Source organism: Melospiza georgiana, chromosome 13 (genome assembly GCF_028018845.1).
Source record: "Melospiza georgiana isolate bMelGeo1 chromosome 13, bMelGeo1.pri, whole genome shotgun sequence".
Classification (NCBI taxonomy): Eukaryota; Metazoa; Chordata; class Aves; order Passeriformes; family Passerellidae; genus Melospiza; species Melospiza georgiana.
Genome location: NC_080442.1, coordinates 20,408,854 through 20,432,537, shown reverse-complemented (window position 1 = coordinate 20,432,537; position 23,684 = coordinate 20,408,854). Strand labels below are relative to the sequence as shown.

General features: G+C 64.7%; 1 protein-coding gene across 2 annotated transcripts; it reads right to left on the bottom strand.

The window, feature by feature from the left end:
- Positions 1-23: 23 nt before the first annotated feature.
- On the bottom strand, positions 24-23,474 carry ZNF710 (zinc finger protein 710). Of its 2 annotated transcripts, none has more exons than XM_058033315.1 (5): positions 23,232-23,474; positions 3,167-4,586; positions 2,386-2,577; positions 1,794-1,968; positions 24-1,566 (listed from the first exon to the last, which is right to left on the bottom strand). In XM_058033315.1, the coding sequence occupies exons 2-5, from the start codon at positions 4,556-4,558 to the stop codon at positions 1,394-1,396; spliced, it is 1,932 nt and encodes a 643-aa protein (XP_057889298.1). In that variant the 5' UTR covers positions 4,559-4,586; positions 23,232-23,474; the 3' UTR covers positions 24-1,393. The 2 variants fall into 2 exon arrangements, with proteins under 2 accessions (XP_057889298.1, XP_057889297.1); XM_058033314.1 differs by lacking the exon at positions 23,232-23,474 and adding an exon at positions 21,316-21,392.
- Positions 23,475-23,684: the final 210 nt, after the last annotated feature.

Below are 23,684 nucleotides of genomic sequence, written 5' to 3'. Positions count from 1 at the left end.
TAGCAGGGGAGTGTGGGGTGGGGGGGTGTGTGGGGGTGTGTGTGTCCTGCCCCGATTCATGTACCCCATAACGGTTTGTGCCATTAAATATCTCCCCAGCCACAGCACAGCACCTGGCACAGCTCTGCACTGCACGCAGGGGGGGCACCAGAGCCCTCAGCTCAGCCTTGCCAGCCTGCAAGGGAGGGCCGTGCACTGCAGCATTTTGGCATTGGCCTGAGGGCAGCGTCTGGGGGTCCCCAGCCCTGCCAGGCTCAGCAAGGCTCTGTGGCCATCTCCATCCTGCCCCAGGGCTGGCAGGGGCAGTGGGCTGAGTGACCCACCCCGGGGCGTTGGGGATGGGGCAGATGGTGCTCAGCCACTGACACAGTGCAGGGTGTGTGGGGTCAGCACAGGTGGTGGCCCCTGTGCCCTGGCTGGCCCCTGGCTCCTGATGCCTGCCAGGACCTGCCCAGCTCTGGGTGCTCCTGGGGGATGCTCCTGTGTGCTGTGGGTGCCGTGAGTCCTCTGCCCCACAGCACAGAGTGAAGAGCCCCAAGAGTGGTGCCAGACTCAGCACTGCCCCAGGGAAGCACTGCTTCCCTGCCACATCCCTGGGCATGGAGGGGCAAACCCCGCCTCACAGGCTGCCCCAGGGAGAGCCTTTCCCTCCAGCCCAGAGCAGCTGGGGGGCAAGGAGGGGCTGCCAGTTCCTCTGCCCAGGACCCCACTCAGCCCCTCACAACCCCCTCTCCCCACACAGACCACACAGCTTACACGGGTTTACAAAGCACATTGGTTGAAGGGAACTGAACTCAGTGAAAAGATAAAACCAACCACGCGGCACATCTGAAAAAAATAAATTACTTTCAAAATACCATCATTTGCTGGGGCTGGGCTGGGTTTGCCTCCCCCGGCTCCACCGCTGGCTGCAGCTCCAGAGCCGGAGCTGTGGGCGCTGACTGCGCCCTGAGCTTCTATGAAAATACTCTGTTCTGCATCCCAGGGCCTGGCACAGGGCTGAGAGCCCCGGGGGAGTGGGAAATGCAAACCCACCTCCTCAGCGGGCAGGGCTTCTGCCCGTCAGGGGAACCCCTGTACAGCGAGGGGGGACCCAGGAGGTAGAATAATCAGTGATGCTCATCATCTTGCTCCACAGCAGCCCCTTCCATCCTTACTCGTTCAGTGATCTGCTGGGTCACGCCTCCCCTGCCTGCAGCTTCAAGTCAGCAGCTGCAGGGTGCAGGCAGGGGCAGGGGGGCAGCAGCAGAGCCAAGGCAGGTCCAGCAAAGTCTTCTGGACATCCCTGTGTTCCCCAAGCCCAGTGGAAGCCATCCCTCCAGCTCTGGGGGACCTGACTGGGTGCTGCAGCCCCTCTTAACCCAGCAAGCCCCCACAGCCCCACCAGCCTGGGCTACAACATGTTGTAATAGGCCATCTCCTTCATGGCCTGCTCGGCCAGCGTGTGCTCGTCTGGGGGGTTGCCCACAGCCCCGTAGCCGTAAGAGTTCTCCTCCTCGAAGTCGTCCATCTCCTGCTGGCCATCCAGCTCGGTGTGGTCAGCCCCAGCCAGCTCCATCATGGCATCTAGGAGTCAGCACAGGGACACAGTGAGGCACCTGCGGGGAGGGCTGGGGCCAGCAGCTCCCCCTGCCTGGGCCTGGAGCCCGCAGCTCCCCGGGAGCCTCGGCCCTGCTGGATCTGGGTGCCCGTGGGGCGGCCCTTGGGCGAGGAGAGCGAGCCCGCCTCGGCCAGCACGGCCCGGCCCGGCTCCAGGGCTGCGGGGCAGTCACAGCGCCGTGCTGGGGACCCACCTTGGCTGTCCAGGCTGATGTCCATCACCCCGTGCTTGACCTTCATGTGCCGGCTGAGGTTGCCCTTCAGGTTGAACTTGCTGGAGCAGTAGGGGCACTTGAAGGGCTTGCTGCCGGCGTGCAGGTGCATGTGCCCCAGCAGGTTGTACATGCGGTTGAAGGACTTGCCGCAGACCTGCCGGCAGCGAGCCCGCGGTCACCCGAGCTGGCCAGGGCTCTGCAGCACAGGCCTGGCCCCCAGGCTGCCCTGGGGCTCCCAGCAACAGCAACGGGGCTGCGGCCCTCCTGCAGCCCCTCCCGGCTCAGAACAATGGGGTTCCCTCCCGCCTCCTGCTCTGCGCGGGGATGCAGGGCTGGTGCTGCTGGGAGCTCCAGAGCACCCAACACTGCTCAGAGAGAGGCACTGGTTCCCATTCAGCAGCAACGCTCCCACCACAGCTCAGGGCAGATATTCCATGCCCAAGTGAGCAGGGGAGGCATCACAAAGCGCTTCCATGCCCGAGGGCTCAGCCTGGCCAGACTCCTGTGGGCACAGCACAGCAGCACCTGTGCTCTCACACCCCAGCTCCGCCAGCCCCAGCCCCACCAGTACCTTGCACTTGAAGGGCTTCACAGGCGAGTGCACGATCATGTGGGTCTTGAGCGTCTGCTTCTGCACGAAAGTCTTGAAGCAGATGTGGCACTGGTAGGGCCGGACGCTGGTGTGGATCAGCATGTGCCTCTTCATGTTGGCCTGCAGGGTGAACTCCCGCCCGCACACCTCGCACTTGAACTCCTTCACGCCCTGCCGGGGGGAGAGCTCGGGCAGACCCCTGGCACTGGGCACACAAGGGGTGCCAGGAGTGGAGAAGGGACCCCATGGGCAAGGGACGGGCTCCTTGTGCTGAGCACAGCACGGTGTGTATCTGAGAGCCCAGCCTGGCCTGAGCTCAGCTACGTGCAGGGGCTGCAGGTGGGGGCTGGACAGGCTCTGTAAGTGCAGCTGAGTGCCAGCTCTGCTCTGGGGCTCAGCCCAATTGCTCCCCATTAACGAGCCCAAGGAAAAGGGCAAGTACCCACACACACCGTGCCCAGAGGGGCGGTGACAGCTCCCAGACAGGGCTCCCCACATTACCCTGCAGCAGGTCTGAAACTCCCTCCCTGAGGAAGGGAACCCCCAGAAGGGCAGGGGCTGGGTCCCAGGGATCCCCTCACTGCATGTCAGTGACCCCAGCTAACGCCAGCCACAGGTGCTACTGCCCACCTGCACCACCCACCTCCTCCCGAGACTGGGGGCGCTGGGATACTCCCCTCCACAAGCACCTGCATGCAGAGCTGGCACATCTCCTCTGGGCACGATGAGGGCAGCACCCCAGAGGAGCCTGAGCCCCTACCTTGTGCGTGAGCGAGTGCTGCTTGAGGTGGTGGATCTGGCTGAACTCCATGCCGCACTCGGTGCAGACAAAGGGCCGCACGTTCTGGTGCTTCAGCATGTGGTTCTGCAGCTGGCTGCGGTAGTGGAAGGACTTGCTGCACTCCAGGCACTGGTACAGCGTGGGGCCCTGGTGCGTGGCCAGGTGCCGCTTCAGCTGGGTGAGCGTGGAGAAGTCCAGGCCGCACTCCACGCACACGTGGCAGCGCCCGCTCTCGTGCTTCACCTCGTGCGCCTTCAGCTCGCTGGGGTAGGCGAAGCCGCGGCCGCAGAAGCGGCAGCTGTAGGGCTTGATGTCGGTGTGCAGCAGCATGTGCCGCTTCAGGTGGCTGGTCTGCGTGAAGGCTTTGCTGCACACCCCGCACTTGTGGGGCCGCGTGCCCTGGTGGGTCAGCAGGTGGGTCTGCAGGTGGCTGGGCTGCTTGAACAGCTTGTTGCAGTGCGGGCAGGAGTGGGGCTTGATGCCGTTGTGGCCCAGGATGTGGGTCACCAGGTTGTACTTGGAGGTGTAGGACTTCTCGCACATGCGGCACTGCCAGCGCTTCTGGCGGTCGCCCGCCTCCACCAGGTAGGAGTCATCGATCTGCACGTTGATGTCCAGCCGGTCCAGCTGCGCCTTCCTGCTGTGCTCGCTGGTGCCGCCGGCCGCCTCCAGCTCGCCCGGCTCCTGCCACACACAGCCCTGCTCGCTCTTCACCTGCTCGGGGGACGCTGGCGCGGGGGCCTCGGCCTCCCCGGGGGACGGAGCCCCCGTCTCGAAGGTGCCCGCGCTTTGTGGGGCCCCCCCGGTGCCGCCAGCCGGGTCGCTGCCCCTGCGCCGGCGCTCGCTGCCCTCCGGCTCCCGGTGCCGGCGCAGGTGCCGCAGCCGCCGGGGCTTCCTGCTGAAGGTGCCCAGGTCGATCATCTTCACGGCCCCGCTCTGCACCGCCGGCTCCTGGCTGGGCTCTGGGGGCTGCGGCGCGTGGCCGTGCTGCCCCTCGCCCTCCTCGTCCCCGGGCACCGACGCGCTGTACGGCGGCTCAGCCTCCACCTCTGCCTTCTCACTCTTGACCTTGGGCATCAGCCTCACCGGCGGCCTCTTCCTCCTGCGGGCATGCTTCTCCAGGGAGCAGTCTGCTTCCAGGGCGTCCTCGTCCTGCCCATCCCCGGGCGCCTGCTCCTCTCCCTCGGGCTCCCCCGGCTCCGCGGCGGCATTGTCCAGCTGCTCCCCGGCCAGCCCCGGGAAGAAGCCGGTGGGGGTGACGGTGGCACCGAGCAGCTCATTGTCGGACACCAGGCCCAGCACGGCAGCCTGTGCCAGGGACAGCACCACCACGGCGTCCGTCTGCGTCCCGCACTCGCTGAACCGGTCCATCTCTCGCCGCCGGCCTACGCTGTCATGGCTGAGGGGGAGAGACACGACCCTGAGCCCCTGGCACCCACCAGCAGGGACACCGTGCTCAGGGGCTCAGCCAGCCCCCACTGCCCTCCCCAGAGAACCCCAGCCCCACAGCGGTGATGTCCCCAGCACCACAGAGCCCAGGATGTGGGGACACAGCGGCCCCAGGGGTTCCCACTGTAGGGCTGGGGCGAGGAGGGAAGCTGGGATCCGTGCCCACTCTCAGCCTCTCCGGATGGGCTGTTACTCTGGCTGCTTGCATGCCCTCAGGCTCCTAGAGTGACTCCAGGGAACCCAACAGTTTGGGAACAGCTGAGTGTGCGAGTGTGGCTCTGAGCCCCAGCAGGAGCAGCACCAGCACAGGGAGCGTGAGGGACGGGGCCCAGACCCACCAGGACAGAGCCTGGCAGTGGGGCTGGCACAGGCAGGGCTGTGCTGGCTCAGCCCTGGAGGCTGGCACGCTCACCCTGGGGCTCCCAGTGCCACCACAGCACCCTCCCCCAGCGGGGACAGCCAGGAGCTGCCGCTTCCTCCTGCTGAAGGAGTGCTCTCCTAAATACAATTATTCCTGCAGCTACAACAAAGAAATCTTGCGGGGGAGGTAAAACGGATAAATTCTGAGCCAGATCCTGTCACAGTCCCAGGAGAACCCCAGAGCAGGAGGAGATCGTGGGATGAACCTCCACCTTGAAGAAGGGAAACCCCACAGTGCTGGGCAGCATCCCTGCAGCCAGCTCGGCTAGAGGGACCCCGAGCATGGCTGGGGACGTCAGCCTCTCTCCGTGCTGCAGGCAGCTCCTGCTCCTGCCCAGCCCGGGAGTGTCCCCTCACGCCACTGCCCTGCGCCCCAAACACCAGGCACACGTGGCAGGGGATGGGATGGGGAAGGTCCAAACCAGAGTGAGAAAAGGCAGAGAAGGGAGCAGCACCAAGCACAGGGGCTGGCTGCCCGCAGACAGGTACCGGGTATCCGGGGTATCGGGTCCCTCCTCAGCTCCCTGCCATCTGCTGGGCCACCGCGGGGCTGGCACTGGGCACAGCACGGGGGGCTCCTGGCCCCGGGTCAGGCTGCCGGGGGAAGGTCTCAGCCAGGTACCCCGCCTGCCCGGGTACCCCTTCCTTCCCGGCGGGCAGGGACACAGCGGACGGGACATGGAGAGGAAGAGGATGGGGGCGGGAGGAGGAGGAAGGGGATGAGGGGAGCGCCAGTGCGGAGGCAGCGAAACAAAGCGCGGAGTGGGGGAGGGCGGCGGCGGGAAGAGGAGGAGGGCTGGGAGGAAGAAGAGCGATCGGTCAGGGAGGCGGCAGCTGGCGGGCACGGAGCAGCCCCGGGGCCGCACCCCGCCAGCTGCGAGCCCGTCCCGCGGGGCCCCGGGCTGCCCCGCAGGCAGGGGGACACGGCAGAGGGGGGACACGGGGTTGGGGACACGGCAGAGGGGACCCAGCTGCTCTCCCCACGAGCCCAGCAGGGCAGAGGGGTGGCTCAGTGCCCCCCCAGCACGGCCATGGGTCTCTGCCCCCCAAAACAAGCCCCACGAGACGAGGACAACGCACCCACATGTTCCCCAGAGCAGTACAGAGAACCTTACAGCCACCCCAAAAGAGAGGCTTTTAGGGGAAAGAAGTGCGGATTCCTGCTCTGGGCAGCGGGAAGGGGCCGCGCTGCCCTCTCAGCAGGGAAGCCGAAGCCTGCGCTGCACAAACCTCTCGGCGCTGGTCTCCATCGCGCCCCGAGCCCGGCACACGCCGCAGGAGCTTCGCCCGGAGCCGCAGCTGCACAAACAGCACCGGGAGCAGGAACAGGGCGCAGGCACGGCCGCACTTCCCGCTCTCACTTCCCTGTCCGCGCCCCGGGACTCGCCGCGGCAGCTGGAAACACCATTTCACCATTGCCCAACGCGCCGGCACCGAGGGGGGGTCACGTATTCCGGCTGCCCGGGACAGTGCCCGCAGAGCGCTGCCAGCCCCGCTGCCAGCCCCGCTGCCAGCCCCGCTGCCAGCCCCGCTGCACCCCGGGCACAGCACCGAGCAGCACCGTGCCCAGGCCGGGGCACGCCGAGCCCCGAGCGCCGCACGGGCTCCTGTTCCCAGCGGGGACCCCGGCAGGGACCCCGGCACCTCCTCCTGCCCGGCCCGGCCCGGAGCCTGCTGCCCAGCCCCTCAGCCCCGCGCTCCGGGCCCCTCCGTGCCGCTGCTGGAAGCGAACGCTCCTCCAGCCTCGGTACCCGCAGCTCTGCAGGGCAGCCCTCTGCGCCAGGCGCGGCTCCCTCGGGCCCAGGCCCTCACCGGGCCCAGGCCCTCACTGCCAGCCCCGTCCCACGGGGGTGACACAGGCACTGTCCCCCGTGCCAGCGGCAGGGCCCGGCTCCCAGCCCACTCACCCACCTCCCCCGCCATGCACCTGGGACAGCACTGGGGCCTGCTGGCCCTGAGCGCTGGGGTTGTGAAATTTGGGGTGCTTTCTTCATTTCTCCTCCCACTCCAAGGTTTAGTTTTGGTGCAATCTCTGCTCCCGTGTTTCCCAACTCATCAGGGAAGATCCAGGCTCTGCCCTGGCACATCCTGCAGACCCTGCCCTCCCTTGCCCTGGCTGCCCCCTCAGAGTCTCCACCAGCTCCTCACTCACACCTGCTCACCCACAATAGGTTTTTTTCATGGCTTTCACTTCTTTGTGCTACTTTACTTCTATTTCCCTCTCTTGCTCCATGATTAGCTCCCCAAACACTCACTTCTCTCTCTCTGGGCCCCTGTGGCAGCAGCATCTGCACACCAGGCTCTCCACTCCCAGCACATTCCCTGCTGGATTCAGATCTCCCAGCCACCGGGCTAAGTGCTGTGTCTGTGGACACATTTCCCTTCCCTTCGCTGTTTTACCTCCCTCGGTTTCACCCACCTGCCCAGTCCTTGTGCCACCCCACCCAGCTCCTCAGCTAGCACCACCGCTCTAGAGATGAGAGCCTGGTAAATCCTCAGCTGGGCAGCATGGAATCAAACATTTCATCTGGCCCACAGCAGCCTCACCTTGGCACCCACAGCTTTGCCTGTAACACCTGAGACCCAAAGGGTCTGAGCTAAGGGAGCATCCACAGCCCAGAGCCACCCAAGCCACGGCCCCAGAGCGGCTCTGGGGGGGAGCACGGCCCCAGCTGCCCCACAGCCTCCGGGGAGGGGTTAGTGACCAATTAGTGACCAATTAGTGACCCTCGTTTGCCAGCTGGCCCCACTCCCAGCTCCCCTCAGCAGCCCAGAGGCAGCAGCACCCACCAGCCCTCACCCAACCATTGCTGCAGGGAAAGGAGGCCCAGTACCCAAATCCAAAGGGTTTGGGGATGGATTTGAGCTCTCCCGGGGAGCAGCAGCCCCCAGCAGGCGAGCAGGAGCCCACCCAGCCTGGCAGGGGCAGGGCAGTGCCAGTGCCAGTGCCCAATGCCCAGTGCCCAGTGCCCGTGCCCAGAGCTCAGTGCCCAGTGCCAGTGCCCAATGCCCAGTGCCCAGTGCCCGTGCCCAGAGCTCAGTGCCCAGTGCCAAGTGCCCAATGCCCAGAGCCCAGTGCCAGTGCCCAGAGCTCAGTGCCCGGTGCCAGTGCCAAGTGCCCAGAGCTGGCACCTGCAGCACTTTGTTTCACCCGACCCTGCACAGCTTCCCAGGCCGCCTGACAAGCCCGGTGCCACGGCACAGAGGACATTTAGGAGCTGCTCCTGGCTACCCCCATTGCAGGACCCCATTGCAGGGCTCTCACTGGGGAAGGGGGAAGTAACCTGTTCAAGACTTCTTACCAGAAAATGGCTGATAATGTATCTGATATTTGTGAGAAAACCTTTGATTTTATTTTCCTTTCTTTCTCAAAAGCAGCCTTCATTTAAATTTAATAAAGGGGAAAACAGGCTTTCATCTTGCCTGCAGATTTCACATAAAGCTGCTCAACCCCCCACAATTCCAAAAAGAAAAATGTTGTTCTCCTGGAAATCACAACTAAAATTATTCTTAAACCCGACCCAGCACGTCTGCCCTGCCCCAGCCCAGGGATTTGGGGGTCACCTTGGCTGCACTGCTGGCCCTGGCTCTTGCTGGTGCTGTGTGCCAGGGGCTGACCCACACGCCGTGGCAGAACCGAAACTGGCACTTCTTGCCCCAGAACTGACCCTGGTACAGAGGAACTGCTGCAAAAATGAGCCAAACCTCTGAGAAACGGGCAGCAGCCGCAGAAAACAAACACCTTTTAAATTCAGTCAGCGTCTCCACACCAGATACTGTCAAACTACATTTTCAAAGGAAAACTTTTGTTTTAAGGAAAACTTCTCCAGAAGAAAGAAACCTGCACTGCCAGTGGCTCAGGGAGCCACAATCCCCAGGCAGTGGCACCACAGTGTCCCTGAAGCCTCTGGGTGCAGGAGGAGCAGCCTCTGGGGCCTTTGGCTTCACAGGACAAGGGACACAACCCGGGGCTTGCAGAGAGGTGCTGGTGATGTTTTAGCAAACATTCCACAGAACTGGGATATTCTCACTCTGATCACCGTGTCCATCAGTCAGAGGTGAATATTTGCCCCTTTGAAAATGTATGGTTATTGGCAAACCCTGACTGGGAGGGAAAAGGGAATGGTTCCCAAGAGCTAGAGGTTTCCAGTGCTGCAGAACAAGTGTGATGAGCACAGAGCTGCCTGGTTCCTCCGTTATCTGCCCGGGGATCCGGGATCAGCCCTGGCACTGGGGTGCAGCAGGGGCTGCAGCTGCCATCCCAAACGCTCTTCCCAGCACACAGGCACCTGTGCTGAGCTGTGACACCCCATCCTGCTTCCTGTTCTGCTGGAAATTCCCCTTTTCCTGCTTCTGACACTGGGGCTTTATCCCTCTGCCCCTCCATCCCTCAGCCCCTCCACCCCTCTGCCCTTCCATCCCTCTGTCCCTCCATCCCTGTGCCACTCCATCCCTCCACCCCTCTGCCCCTCCATCCCTCTGTTCCTCCCTCAGCCCCTCCATCTCTCTGCCCCTCCATCCCTCTGTTCCTCCATCCCTCTGTTCCTCCATCCCTCTGTCCCTCCATCCCTCTGTTCCTCCTTCATCCCTCCATCCCTGCCCCTCCATCCCTCTGTTCCTCCATCCCTCTGTTCCTCTCTCTGTCCCCTCCATCCCTATCCCCTCCATCCCTGCCCCTCCATCCCTCTGTTCCTCTCTCTGTCCCCTCCATCCCTGTCCCCTCCATCCCTGCCCCTCCATCCCTGTCCCCTCCATCCCTGTCCCCTCCATCCCTCTGTTCCTCCATCCCTCTGCCCCTCCATCCCTCATCCCCTCCATCCCTCAGCCCCTCCATCCCTGTCCCCTCCATCCCTCTGTTCCTCCCTCAGCCCCTCCATCCCTGTCCCCTCCATCCCTCTGTTCCTCTCTCTGTCCCTCCATCCCTCTGTCCCTCCATCCCTGCCCCTCCATCCCTCAGCCCCTCCATCCCTCTGCCCCTCCATCCCCGTGCCCCTCCATCCCTGGCTCCCCACCCCCCGTATCCTCTGCTCCTCCATCCCTCCATTGCTCCCTCATTCCTCCCGTTTCCCTGGCAACGCCCATCTCGCGCCGAGATCTGTCCCCTCTCTCCCTCTTATCTTTCTCCTCTCTCTTTCATCTCTCTCCTAATCTCCCTCTCCATTCTGAACCTCTGTCCTTTGCTTCCTTTCTCTCTCTCTCCCATTTCATCTCCTCCAATGCCTTCTCTATCTCAGGGTTACAATTATTTGGATCTCGCTTTAAAGGAATGATCTGTTTAATTAACCACGGGCCCTGGCCCCGCTCTGCCCTGCCGCAGCCCACACCCAAAGGTGGCCAAGGACAGCGGGGTGACAGTGCCCTGCCACCCTCCTGCAGCCCCTGACCGCCCTGACCTGCAGCCCCTCTGGCCCAGTCTGGACTTCTCCCAGAAAAGACGGGACAGGTGATCCCTGAGGGCCCTCCAGATGTGGGAATCCCTGACTCCACGATCCCAACACAGCCAGCACGCAAGTCAGCAGCTCCCCCTCAAATTCTGTGACAGCCAAACAAGGGGAGACCACAATCCACGTGGGAAAGGCGTTTCCTGAAAACCAGAGTCCTGGCTGCATCCACTGGGCAGGGGGCAGGGAACGAGGGGAGGAAGGCAGGCGGCTCTGGGGCGGCGAAGGGGCAGGGAAGGGAGCCTGGCTCTGACTGGGGGTCCCTCCATGGCACCCCTGTGTGCTGGCACAGCCAGGTCCCTCCATGGCACCCCTGAGTTGTGGCACAGCCAGGTCCTTCCATGGCACCCCTGTGCTATGGCACAGCCAGGGCCCTTCCATGGCACCCCTGTGCTATGGCACAGACAGGCCCTTCCATGGCACCCCTGAGTTGTGGCACAGCCAGGTCCCTCCATGGCACCCCTGAGTTGTGGCACAGCCAGGGCCCTCCATGGCACCCCTGTGTGCTGGCACAGCCAGATCCCTCCATGGCACCCCTGAGTTGTGGCACAGCCAGGTCCCTCCATGGCACCCCTGTGCTATGGCACAGCCAGGTCCCTCCATGGCACCCCTCTGTGGTGGCACAGCCAGGCCCTTCCATGGCACCCCTGAGTTGTGGCACAGCCAGGTCCCTCCATGGCACCCCTGAGTTGTGGCACAGCCAGGCCCTTCCATGGCACCCCTGTGTGGTGGCACAGCCAGGTCCCTCCATGGCACCCCTGAGTTGTGGCACAGCCAGGCCCTTCCATGGCACCCCTGAGTTGTGGCACAGCCAGGTCCCTCCATGGCACCCCTGAGTTGTGGCACAGCCAGGCCCTTCCATGGCACCCCTGTGTGGTGGCACAGCCAGGTCCCTCCATGGCACCCCTGTGTGCTGGCACAGCCAGGTCCCTCCATGGCACCCCTGTGTGGTGGCACAGCCAGGAGGCCAGCAGAGCAGGCCTGTGGCCACCAGAGCTGTCCCTGCTCAGGGAGGTCTCTTTGGGAACCTTGTATGGGCTGAGCCAGGGCAAATGCTGGGGTGGTCTGTGGGCAGGCAAAGGTGCACAAAAACCTCACCAAAACCTCACCAAAGCTGCATCAACACCGCGCCAAAGCCCCACTGAAGCTGCCCCAAAGCCGCCGGTGGTTCATGCCCAGAGTGGTGCCCAGGCAGGGAGCGTTTGGGAAGGGGATTCTTCCTGGCCCCACCTGCCTTCCCTAGGAGCTGCTGTGCCTCAAGCCCTCCTCCCTCAACTGCACAGCAAACTGACCATGCTCCAGGCCTGCCCTCCCAGAGCACAGCACCAGGGCACCGGGGCAGCGGGGACGGCGAGCCGAGCTCTGGGGGCACCTGGAGCAGAGACGGCCCAGCCTCACCTGCTGAGGCTCACCTGCTGAGGCTCACCTGCTTTCCTCAGAGCCACGGGACCCCCGGGCCCCGGGCCGGGGTGTGGGACCCCTCCTGCCACTGCTCTGGGGAGCCTGGCACCTTGTGTCCCTCTGGCCTGAGCGCAGGCACCGGGCACACCGAGGGGCACCCGCACAGCTGGCCATGCACAGCTGGCCATGCACAGCTGGCACCTCCACACCTGGCCATGCACAGCTGGCCATGCACAGCTGGAACCCGCACAGCTGGAACCCGCACAGCTGGCCATGCACAGCTGGCACCTGCACAGCTGGAACCCGCACAGCTGGCCATGCACAGCTGGCCATGCACAGCTGGAACCCGCACAGCTGGCCATGCACAGCTGGCACCTCCACACCTGGCCATGCACAGCTGGAACCCGCACAGCTGGCCATGCACAGCTGGCACCTCCACACCTGGCCATGCACAGCTGGAACCCGCACACCTGGCACCCGCACAGCTGGCACACCTGGCCATGCACACCTGGCACCCGCACACCTGTCCCCTGCACAGCTGTCCCCTGCACAGCTGGCACACCCCTCGTGTCCTCACGGGCCCCCTGTGTGAGCCCCCCACTCCCCTTTGCACCAACCCCCCCCTCCATTCCCCCTGCCCGCAGGCGTGTGCTGCAGCAGAGAGCGCCAGGGGCTGCCCTTGGGGATCACGGTCACCCCATCCCCACAAACGCTGCTGCCCCGAGCCCAGAGGCAGCCAGAGCCTCCAGCCCGGGTGAGGGGTGTGGGGAGGGCTGGGGGCGAGGGGCTGCTGCTGCCTGGAGCCCCTCTGGCAGCACAGGGCCCCGGTGCTGGGCACTGAATGCTTCTCCAGAGCAGGCGGGCCCCAGCCCTGCCGCTGTCCCAGCCTGCCTTCAAAGGCTCCACACAGAACCCCGGCTCTGCCTTGGAAAACAATTTTTGCTTTTAAACGAAATAAACAGGGAAAGAAAAGACTTTCAAGTTCCTCCTTGCTGCAACGGCTTCTCCCCGGCACAGTCCCTTTCCTCTCCGAAAATAGCCGAGCTATTCAAAAGAGATGCGAGGAGAAAAAAAGGAACTGAATAGAGGAAAAGGGAAAGAAAAAAATGGAGCCCCAAGGGGGTGGAGAAAAACAGAATGAAAAGACAGCAAAAGTAAAGAAAAGGGATGAAAAATAAAGGAGGGGGAAGAGAGAGACAGACAGAGGAGCTTTGAAAAGAAAGAATGCTGCCAGCCTGAATACAGGGAGCAGGAAAAAGGGGCCCTGAAAAGAAAGAGCCGGCTGGAATGACCTCTCATTCAGGGCTGTGCCAATCACCGCCGCGATGGAAATCCTTTCTTCTTCCCTGCATTCTCTCTCTTTCCAGCGGGGGCAGAGGGAAGAGGAAGAAAGGGGAGCTAATTCTCAGCATAGCAGAAAATAAATCTGCTCTTTGCGGAGCCCCTGAAAGGCACCGGGGCGCTGCCAAACCCAGCACTCACACACACACAGATGGGGACAGCAGGAAAGGGACTCTGCAGTGGCACTGCCTGCACCACCTCACTGTTGGCTCCTCTGGGCAATGCAGGAGCAAACACCCGGGCAAACAAACCTGCAGGAACGAGCGTGAGTCCAGGTCAGCCCAAAGCCTTGCAGGACAGACCAGGGCTGGCTGTGGCAGAGGCAAACCCAGGCCCTGGTGCGGCGCTGGGCCCTGCAGGGAGCAGAGGGCAAAGCGTGGGTGCAGTTCCTTTTGCCCTGAAATCCCTGCCAGCGCCCAGCCCTGCCTGCAAGAACCAGCGGGGCTGGGTGTGTGCGCCCAGCACTGCCCCTGCTCCCGCGGCACCCTCTGCAGAGGCAGGGCCAACAGAGCCTGGCTCTGGGGTGCACCAGAGCGCCCAAAGGGCCCAAAGGAACCGGGGTGCGGGGCAGAGCAGGGCTGGCATGGGGACAGAGGGAGATGGAGCCCCCGGGACAGCGGGTGCTCTGGGGCAGGGCCAACAGCTCCCTGGGGTCCTGCACAGACCCCGGGGCAGCCCGGGCTGAGGGTGACAGCAACGTCCCCACTCCATGCGGCACCAGCCCTGCTGAGCTCCTGCTCAGCATCCCCAGCTGCGGTTGATCACAAACTGCTGGGACTCTGGGGCAGAGCCATAAACGTGGCCAGAGCTCTGAGGAGACAACGCACAGGCAGGAGGAGCTCAGGAATCCTGGTGTGTGCTGCCCAGCTGGCTGTAAAAGGGGAAAATCAACCCAAAATGGTACAAATGGGAGATGTGTGTCACCCCAAAGGGAACACAGGGATGTGAAAGCTGCTCTGGGGCAAGGGAAGATCCCAACAGTGGGAAGGCTCTCACTTGAGGGTGTTACTTTCCAGAGCATCTCTGCCCTTATGCCTGGAACAATTTCAGTTTTGGTATTTCCATGTGTGGAGCCCATCCATTCTGCAGGACAGTGGCTCCTGGTTCTGTCCCTGTGTCCCCAGGCTCTGCCCTGTGCTGGGCTGTGAGGACAGAGAAATGGAGACCCAGGGCTGGCGCAGATCCTGGCACCAGGGGCACTGAGGACGGTGAACACAGCAATAGCTGTGCTGACAGGTTCAGTGTCCCAGGAGCACCCCTGAGCCCTGCAGCCCAGATGCTGCCCCAGAGCCCAGCCCCAGCACTCAGGAGCCTCAGCACAGCACAGGCAGCTCCCACTGCTCTCCTGCAGCTCATCCCAGCCTGGAGAGAGGGATCCTGCAGGGCTGCAATGCCAGGGGTGCTGTGCCCACAGCTGGGCATTGCTGAGCTCTGCCACCCTCCCTGTGCCTGCTCAGGGCTGCAATGCCAGGGCTGCTGTGCCCACAGCCGGGCACACTGAGCTCTGCCACCCTCCTGTCCCTGCTGTCCCTGCACAGGGCTGGTTAATGAGTTAATCACAGCTGAGGGGCGCTAATTTGAGCGTGATAATTAACACTCAAGCGGGTAATGTGCCACGCGTGTGCCTGCTGGAGGCTGTGCCGGGGAAGGCAGGGGCTGCAGGGCAGGGACACCCACACACAGCGAGTGCCACCTCGCACAGCCCCAGGGGACACAGCGCAGGGAACCAGAGCTTCCCAGCACGGCAGGAGGAGGCACGGCAGCAGCTGGGGCGCACCGAGCCCCTGACACCCGCGCCAGGCTCTGGATGCCCACCTGGCACTGCCCCACTCCCACTGCCCAGCAGTGAGGCTCCCTGACGTGTGCCCCGTTACAGAACAAACCCGGCTGCACAGCTGCCAACACCACTTCCACTTTCACATCCCCACGGTGTTTGGAGGCTGGGCTGGACAGACGGAGCAGGAGGCACCGGACAGAGGACCCTGCCGGCGGCAGAGCATGAATTCCCAGCCAGGGCTGACCCAGAGCCAGCTGTGCTGCTGCCCCCACAGCACCAGGTCTGTCTGCATGGCCAGCACCTCTGAGAGCCACAGAGCAGAGCACTCGGCTGCTGCTCACAGGGCCAGGGTGGAATGCCATTCCCGCTTATTGCCCGCGTGCTTTTGTGTGTCATCATGCTGTGAAAGCTCCTGCAGGGCTCCTGACTCCGGGCAGAGGCCAGGATTTTACACAAAAACACACATATTTATCTTTTGCAAAGGAGTTGGAAGAACGGGTCTGGCACCGCTGTGCAGAGTGTCAGTGGCTGGACAGGGCACAGGGACAGAACCCGACACCCCTGGGAGCACTGCCCAGGGCCCTGCAGCTCGGGGCTGCTCCTGAAAACAGAGCCAGGGCTGGGTGAGCCTGGCCTGGGGGCACCGGGGGCACCAGGGGCACTGAGGGCACTGGGGGAACAGAGCGCACTGGGGGCACTGGGGGGCACTGAGGGCACTGGGGGCACAGAGGGCACCAGGGACACTGGGGGCACTGGGGGCACTGGGGGGCACTGGGGGCACCAGGAACACTGGGGGGCCCGGGGACACTGGGGGACACTGGGGGACACTGGGGGGCACTGGGGGCACCGAGGGCACTGGGGACACTGGGGGGCACTGGGGGGCACTGGGGGGCCCGGGGACACTGGGGGCACTGAGGGCACTGGGGGCACAGAGGGCACCGGGGACACTGAGGGCACCAGGGACACTGGGGGCACTGGGGGCACAGAGGGCACTGGGGGCACTGGGGGGCACTGAGGGCACTGGGGACACTGAGGGCACCAGGAACACTGGGGGGCCCGGGGACACTGGGGGGCACTGGGGGCACCGAGGGCACTGGGGACACTGGGGGCACTGAGGGCACTGGGGGCACAGAGGGCACCGGGGACACTGGGGGGCACTGGGGACACTGGGGGGCACTGGGAGCACAGAGGGCACTGGGGACACTGGGGGCACTGAGGGCACTGGGGGCACAGAGGGCACCGGGGACACTGGGGGGCACTGGCATCTGCTCAGCCAGCCCAGGGTGTCCCCGGTCATCCCTTGGGGAGGCTCAGAGCAGGCCAGGCTGCCCTGAGGCTTCTGTGATCTCAAAGGTCCTGTCAGACCAAATGGTTCCAAGGAGAAGCTCTCCCTTCAGAGCAGCCCACCACGGGCTGGACAAAGGGAAAGCTCCCACCCCCGTTCTCCAGCTTGCTCCTGGGCTCTAGTCCTGAGCCCAGGGGAGCTGGAAACCACCCAGTCCCCAGTTCAACCCCCAGGGCAGGGCTGGGGCTGCGGGACATGGGGAGGGCCCTGGGATGGTGGGTGTGGGAACAGACCGGGGCTGCGAGGAGGGGAAAGCAGCCAGGAGCTCACCAGGATTGAAACTTGAAAGCGAAAGAGGGGGAGAGACAGAGCTGGTTAAACCAGGATAACACGGTGAGAGGAACAGGGTGCCAGGAGAGAGGCAGAGAGGGGAGAACAACGCCTGGCACCACAGAGAACGGGCATGAGACAATGCTGCTGCTGCTGCTGAGAAACAGGAAAGATAAATTTAGAGGCAGTGCTGAGCACTCTTCCTCTGGAAGCTCTGCCCGTCCTTCCTCCCCGTTCTCCTTGTCAGGCCAGCCCCAGCACGGGCAGGCCGTGGGCTCCAGCCTGGTGCGGCTCTGAGGGCCGGGGCAGTGCCAGCCGTGCCCGGGGGCACCGGGGCAGTGCTGGGGGGCTCAGGGACAGGAGGGCTCCGTGCAGCCCCCCAGCAGCCCCTCACCGTCCCACCCTGGGCTGCTGGTGGCTCCCACCCACGGGCCCCAGGAAATTGCTGTCCCACAGCTCCACGTGGGGCTGGGCACTGCCCGGGCACCTGGCAGCTCCCCACGGAGGAGAAGTGGAAGCAGAACAATGAGCAGGGCTGCGTGCTGCTTCCTCCTGCCCACGCTGCCCAGCACGGCCCTGCCCGAGCAATGTCTGCAGAGGGGACACCTGCAGGGTGACCAGGGCTCCCTCAGCGCCCAAAGGGGCTCCAAGAGAGCCAGAGGGGACCGGGGACAGGGACCTGGCGTGCCAGGAAGGGTGGCACCAGACTGACGAGGGCAGGGAATTGTCACAGGCTGCCCGGAGAAGCTGTGGCTGCCCCAGCCCTGCTGGTCCAGCTGGATGGGGCTTGGAGCAATGTGGTGATGGATCTCCAGGGCCACAGGACGCGCCCTGTCCCACCAGCCCTCCCTGCTCTCACAGCCAGCACTGTCCTGGGTTATCCCTGGAGCCAGTCTGGAGAACATTCACCGAACTTCCCGCGAGTCTGTCTTTGCTGTGCACGGCAGAGCGCCCAGGCACGGGTCACTTTAACCAAAACCTGTGGCACTCTGCAGGGAACAGTGCCCAAACCCTCTGCGGAGCAGGAGGTGACAGCACGGGACACTGCAGAGCCGTCCACAGGTGCTGACACACTGTTCCTGTGAATTTGCACCAGAAATACCCGACTGTCACTCAAACAACAGATGGACAGCTGCAAGGAAAGGCCAGGAAAAGTCAACTCGTGTTTCTCCCCTTTCATTTAAAGTTTGGGACAGAAAGTTCATCACTGCTTGTTCCCTCTGGGGGGAGAGCCCTCTGTTGAGGCTGCAGGCGGGCGAGCAGAGCAGCCCCTGTGTGCAAACACAGACCCCATGTACACAAACACAGACCCCAGACCCCAAACACACAAACACAGACCCCCAGACACACAAACACAGACCCCCAGACACACAAACACACAAACACAGACCCCAAACACACAAACACAGACCCCCAGACACACAAACACAGACCCCATGTACACAAACACAGACCCCAGACCCCAAACACACAAACACAGACCCCAAACACACAAACACAGACCCCAGACACACAAACACAGACCCCCAAACACACAAACACAGACCCCAGACACACAAACACAGACCCCCATGTACACAAACACAGACCCCAGACCCCAAACACACAAACACAGACCCCATGTACACAAAAACAGACCCCAAACACACAAACACAGACTCCCAAACACACAAACACAGACCCCAAACACACAAACACAGACCCTCATGTACACACAAACACAGACCCCCAGACCCCAAACACACAAACACAGACCCCCAGACACACAAACACAGACCCCCAGACACACAAACACAGACCCCAAACACACAAACACAGACCCCCATGTACACACAAACACAGACCCCAGACCCCAAACACAGACCCCCATGTACACACAAACACAGACCCCCAGACCCCAAACACACAAACACAGACCCCCAGACACACAAACACAGACCCCCAACACACAAACACAGACCCCCAAACACACAAACACAGACCCCCATGTACACACAAACACAGACCCCAAACACACAAACACAGACCCCAGACCCCAAACACACAAACACAGACCCCAGACACACAAACACAGACCCCAAACACACAAACACAACACAGACCCCCATGTACACACAAACACAGACCCCAAACACACAAACACAGACCCCCAGACACACAAACACAGACCCCCAAACACACAAACACAGACCCCCAAACACACAAACACAGACCCCAAACACACAAACACAGACCCCCAAACACACAAACACAGACACTAGACACACAAACACAGACCCCCAACCACACAAACACAACACAGACCCCCATGTACACACAAACACAACACAGACCCCCATGTACACACAAACAGCCTTCCTCCACAGCTCTGAGCAGCACCTCCTCCCCTCTGACACGCACATTTCCCCGTGCCTGGGCAGGAACTGGGGCTGAGGGAATGCCATGCTGGGCACGGGCTGTGCCAGGGCTTCTCCCACACCAGCCCCACTGCGACCCACAGCCAGGGGGAGGAGCAGGAGGGGAGGGGGTGCAGGGGGCTGAGGGGAAAATGTGGGACAGAGGAACAAAGGAAGAACACTGACCATGGTCTCTGTGCCCTAGGCCAAGCCCTTTGGGAAGGGCATGACTCACACTGGGGACTCCAGCCACAGGCAGCACACAGGGACAGGATGGGCACTGCTGGGCACTGCTGGCACTGCCGGGCACTGCTGGCCCTGATGGGCACTGCTGGCACTGCTGGGCACTGCTGGCACTGCTGGCACTGCCGGGCACACCCCATCCCAGCCATCCTGCAGCATTCCTCCAGCCCCACCGCCCCACCTCCGTGGCACCCGTGCCCTGAGCAGGCACCTGGGCATTCCAGGAGCGGGCACCTGAGCCCAGACAGGGGCACTCTGTGGGGCTCGGGGAACCAGACCGGGAGCGGGCGGCAGAGGCCACAAACCCAGCAGAACCCCCCTGGCACAAGGCTGCCCCTCGTGCCCGCCCGGCTCCGGGCTGGCAGCCCCAGGGACGTGCCCGGAGCCGGGGCTGAGCTGGGCTGACTCCCCCACCAGGAATAAGGAAATAAAGGAGGGCAGGCAGCCTGTCCCTCACGGGCTGGGATGCTGGCGTGCTCCTGGCAGCACAAACTCGCTGCTTTGGAGATTCCTCAGCACTCCCACCCGGAGAGCAGAGCCAGGCAGTGCCTGCGCTCCTCCCTGTCCACACCGCGACTCCCAAACTCGCTGATAAATTAAAATGGCCCAGTACCACTGCCCAAACAAACACCTTCTGGGGATTAAACCAAGCCCAAAGTGCCAACATGAGCCGTGACCTGCACCACCAGAGGTGACCACTCCCTGCTGCAGGGGCCCGTGTCTGACCCTGAGGGGCACCCCCAGGTGTGGGGCTGTGCTGGGGTGCAGCAGAGCTCCTGTTTCCCCTTTTGGGGGACACAGTGTGACCCACAGAGAGGGCACAACGCAGGGCTGCCCGAGGAGAGGAGCTGGGCCCAGGCGAGGGGACGTGCCCGTCCCAGGCAGTGAGGACACTGGCACCAAGGTGGCAGCAGGGCACGGGCGCACCCGGCCAGCACCGCCCCAACCACTGCTCCCCACGGCCAGCCGGGGCCTGGGCACCCGGGACCACGCCTGGAGCCTGCCCCCGGCCCAGGGTGTGTTTGTGCAACCCTGTGGCCAGCCTGGGCACCCACCGCACCCACCGCACCCAGCTGTGCCCTGTGGGAGCCGCTTGCACCCACAGCTCGGGGGGGACAGCTCAAACCGGGGCGAGAGCAGCGACCGAGGCCAGCCCGGGAGCACCGTGTGGGGAGCAGAGAGTGCCACGGGACAGACACAGGGCTGTGGCGTGGGGCAGGAACCGGGCGTGGGGAACAGAGTCTGATGGAGCTGCCGGCTTTGGACGTGGCGTGGGGTCAGGCTCCACTCCAGGGCAGGTCAGGCTGCCCCTATTCGCCCTGGTCACCCTCCTCTTCCTACCCAGCTGCTCACAAGAAAAATCCTAATGCCCGACTAATTAATTCATTATAACTAATTTATCCATCACACCCTGTTAAGGCCAGAGCTCCCCGCGGTCCCTTGTTTGGGCGCAGAGCTCAAAGGCCCCCAGTCCCCACGGAGCCCCCGGAGCACCGGGAGCTGCCACACGGGGACACCCCGGGGTGCTCCGGGGCTGAAGGTGGAGCGGGACCCGCCCGGTGCGGGAGCGGCCCGGAGCCTCCCGCACCGCCCGCAGCACTCCGCCGCCGCGAACGGGGCCCCACCCGGGACCGCTCCCGCTGGGGGCTCGCAAACCCGGGAAACTGCGGCAACCGGGGCAGGGCCGGGGAGCGGGGCCGCGGTGCGGGCCCGGCCCGAGCATCGCTCCCGGTGCGGGGCCCTCCCGGTGCTCCCCCCGCCCGCAACAGGTCACGGCCCCCGCCCCGCGCCCTCCCGCAACTTTCCGGGCCGGGAAAGTTTGAGCGCGGCCACGGGAAAGTTCCGGGGGGGTCCCGGAGGGGCGGCGGACCGGGACCCGCCGTCCGCGCCGCTCCGCCCGGTGCCTCCCGCCGCCATCGCTCCCGGCGCGGCGGCGCGGGGCAGGACGGCGGCGGCGGCGGCGCGGGGTCCCCGCGGCTGTGCCCCGCGGGCGGCGGGGCCGCTGGGGGGGCTCCGGGGGCACGGGGGGTCCGGTGAGGACTCACCGGCGGCTCCACGGGGCGGCGGCGGCGGCTCCGGGCCCGGCGCTGGGTGCGCAGGAAGGAAGAAGGAGGGAATGAGGCAGGGCTGACGTGAAGGGATGCAAAGCAGCTCCTCCTAACTCGCCCGCCCTTCATCTTCCTCCCCCTCCTCAACTTGCCCGGGCACGGCGAACCGCCCCCGCGCTGCAGCAGCGCCGTCCGCCGGAGCCGGGGCCGCCCCCGGAACCGGTCCCGGTCCCGGTCCGGGGGGGTCGGAGGCGGGGGCAGCGGGCTGGGAGCGGTCCCTGTGCCCACAGCGACCCTGCATTGTGTCCCCTCCCGCAGCACGGGGCCCATTCTCTACGTGACCCCCCATTCCGGGGGCTGTGGCCCCACGGAATGATACCGAGGAGGGGGTGACCTCCTCAGCACACCCAGGGCCAGCCGGGCGTCGCTCTCCTCCGCCACGGCGGTGGGAAAGGTCATGTGCGGCCCAAACAGCTTGTAGGGATTGATGGCAAGGACTCCCCTCTCCCCCGAAACGGGAGGAGAGGAATGAGGGGTGTGACAGGAATTGGAGGGGTTTGGGGGATGCTGTTCACCCAACACAAAGCGGCGGAGGGAAAGGCCACGGGGGTGGCAGGAGCAGGGAGCGAGATGGGATGTGGTGTGGGAGGGGAGCAGGAGATTGGGAAGTTGGAGGGTTTGGGAAAGGGGGTGCTGCTGGCTGCCCCAAGAAGGCAGAGGGAGAGGCTGGGCTCCGTGGCTGTGGGGATGGGGCGGCAGGAGGCCGCTGGCCCCCAAAGGGAGGGATGGGGTGAGATGTGGCACGGGAAGGACAGTGGGTGGCACCAGCCAAGGATCTGCGGGCTGCAGGCTTGGCTCCCATCGTGAGGAGGATGAGGAGGAGGAGGTAGAGGAGGAAGAAGAGGAGGAGGAGGGTCTCCTCCCCACAGCAGAAGGAGCGTGCGGAGGCAGCCGTGATTCGGCTGGTGTGTCGGGAGATTCTCATCTCCATGGAAGCAGGTGGCGCCGGCCGGACTAATCGCAGCAGAGTCAGTCTCCACACGCAGCCCTTTGTCTGGGCTCACTTCTGCTTTCCTGGTTTGTTTTTGTGTGCGTTCGTGGTGAAAACTGAGCTCCCTGCCCTGTTCCCGCTGCCCCTGCCGGTGCTCACACCCCCGCGCCTGTCTGGGGCCGCCCAGCATCCCGTCACGTCCCGCTGCTGCCCGGCCCGGAGCCGCCGGTGCCCCCGGTCCCCGAACGCCGCTTCCCTCCGCAGCGCCCGGCCGGCCTCGCCCCGCACGTGGCCGCAGACGGCTCTGCCCGCACTGGGATTCGCCCAGAGGGACGGGGCGCAGGAGGCTCGCGGCTCTGCATCCCGGGGCGCCCGGCCAGGGGCTGTGCCTGGAGCTGCACCCGGCGGGGCACCGAGCGGGACACGGAGCGCGGCACGGAGCGGGGCACGGAGCGCGGCACCGGGCAGGGCTCGGGTGGGACGCGGAGCGGGGAACAAAGCGGGGCACGGAGCGGGACACGGAGCGGGGAGCAGGGCGGGACGCAGAGCGGGGCACGGAGCGGGGAACAGAGCGAGGTGCGCCGTGTGACCCGGAGCGGGAGCGGGACCCGGAGCGGGCCCGGGCCGGCCCCGGCACCGCCGGCTGTCACGGAGCCGCTGCCCGTCCGCTTCAGCCAATCAGGACGCGGATTCAGAAGGATGCGGCCACTTCAGCCAACCAGAACGCGGATTCAGAAGGATGCGGCCATCACAGCCAATCAGAACGCGGATTCATGAGGCTGCTGTCTCAGCCAATCGGAAGGGGGGGGCCCGGGGCCGCAGCCGCCGCAGCCAATCAGGACGCGCGGTGTGCCGCCGCCGGTCCCGCCGTTCCTCCCGTTCCCCTCCCCGTTCCTCCCCGCCCCGCGCGGCGCGCACTGACCCTGCTCTCCCTGCCCTCCATGTCCCCCGCCGTGCCCGCCGGTCCCGAGGAGCCGTGTTCGTGCCCTCCGGGTTAGGGCCCGTGGCTAGCGCCCGGTGCCCCGCGAGACTGCCCCGCCCTGTTCTCACAGTCGCCAGGGCAAGGCGTTCCTGCGGGCCCTGGCCGGTGTGTGCCCGCGCTGGGGGAGGCGGGACCGGGCAGCAGCCGGTGAGCTCTGCCCCGCCCGTGCCCTTCGGGCAGACAGAGTCGCTGGCCCTTTAAAAGAGGGCGTGGTCCAGCACATAGCCCCGCCCCTGAGCGCTGCGCCGGTCGCGGCGGGGCTGGCGCGCCCCCTGGCGGCGCTCGCGGGGAGCAGCGGTCCCGGTGGTCGCGGTGGTCCCGGTGGTCGCGGCGCGGGCAGCGGCCGCCGCATCCCGGCTCCAGGCCTGCCCGTCCGCCCCGTCGGGCTGCGAG

Bases quoted from the DNA above. Each gene is read 5' to 3' on its own strand.
- ZNF710 (XM_058033315.1), bottom strand. From the start codon at position 4,558: ATGGACCGGTTCAGCGAGTGCGGGACGCAGACGGACGCCGTGGTGGTG. The intron at 2,578-3,166 runs GTAGGGGCTCAG...TCCCCCCGGCAG, and splicing joins AGCACTCGCTCACGCACAAG to GGCGTGAAGGAGTTCAAGTG. The intron at 1,567-1,793 runs GTGGGTCCCCAG...GCTGACTCCTAG, and splicing joins CATCAGCCTGGACAGCCAAG to ATGCCATGATGGAGCTGGCT.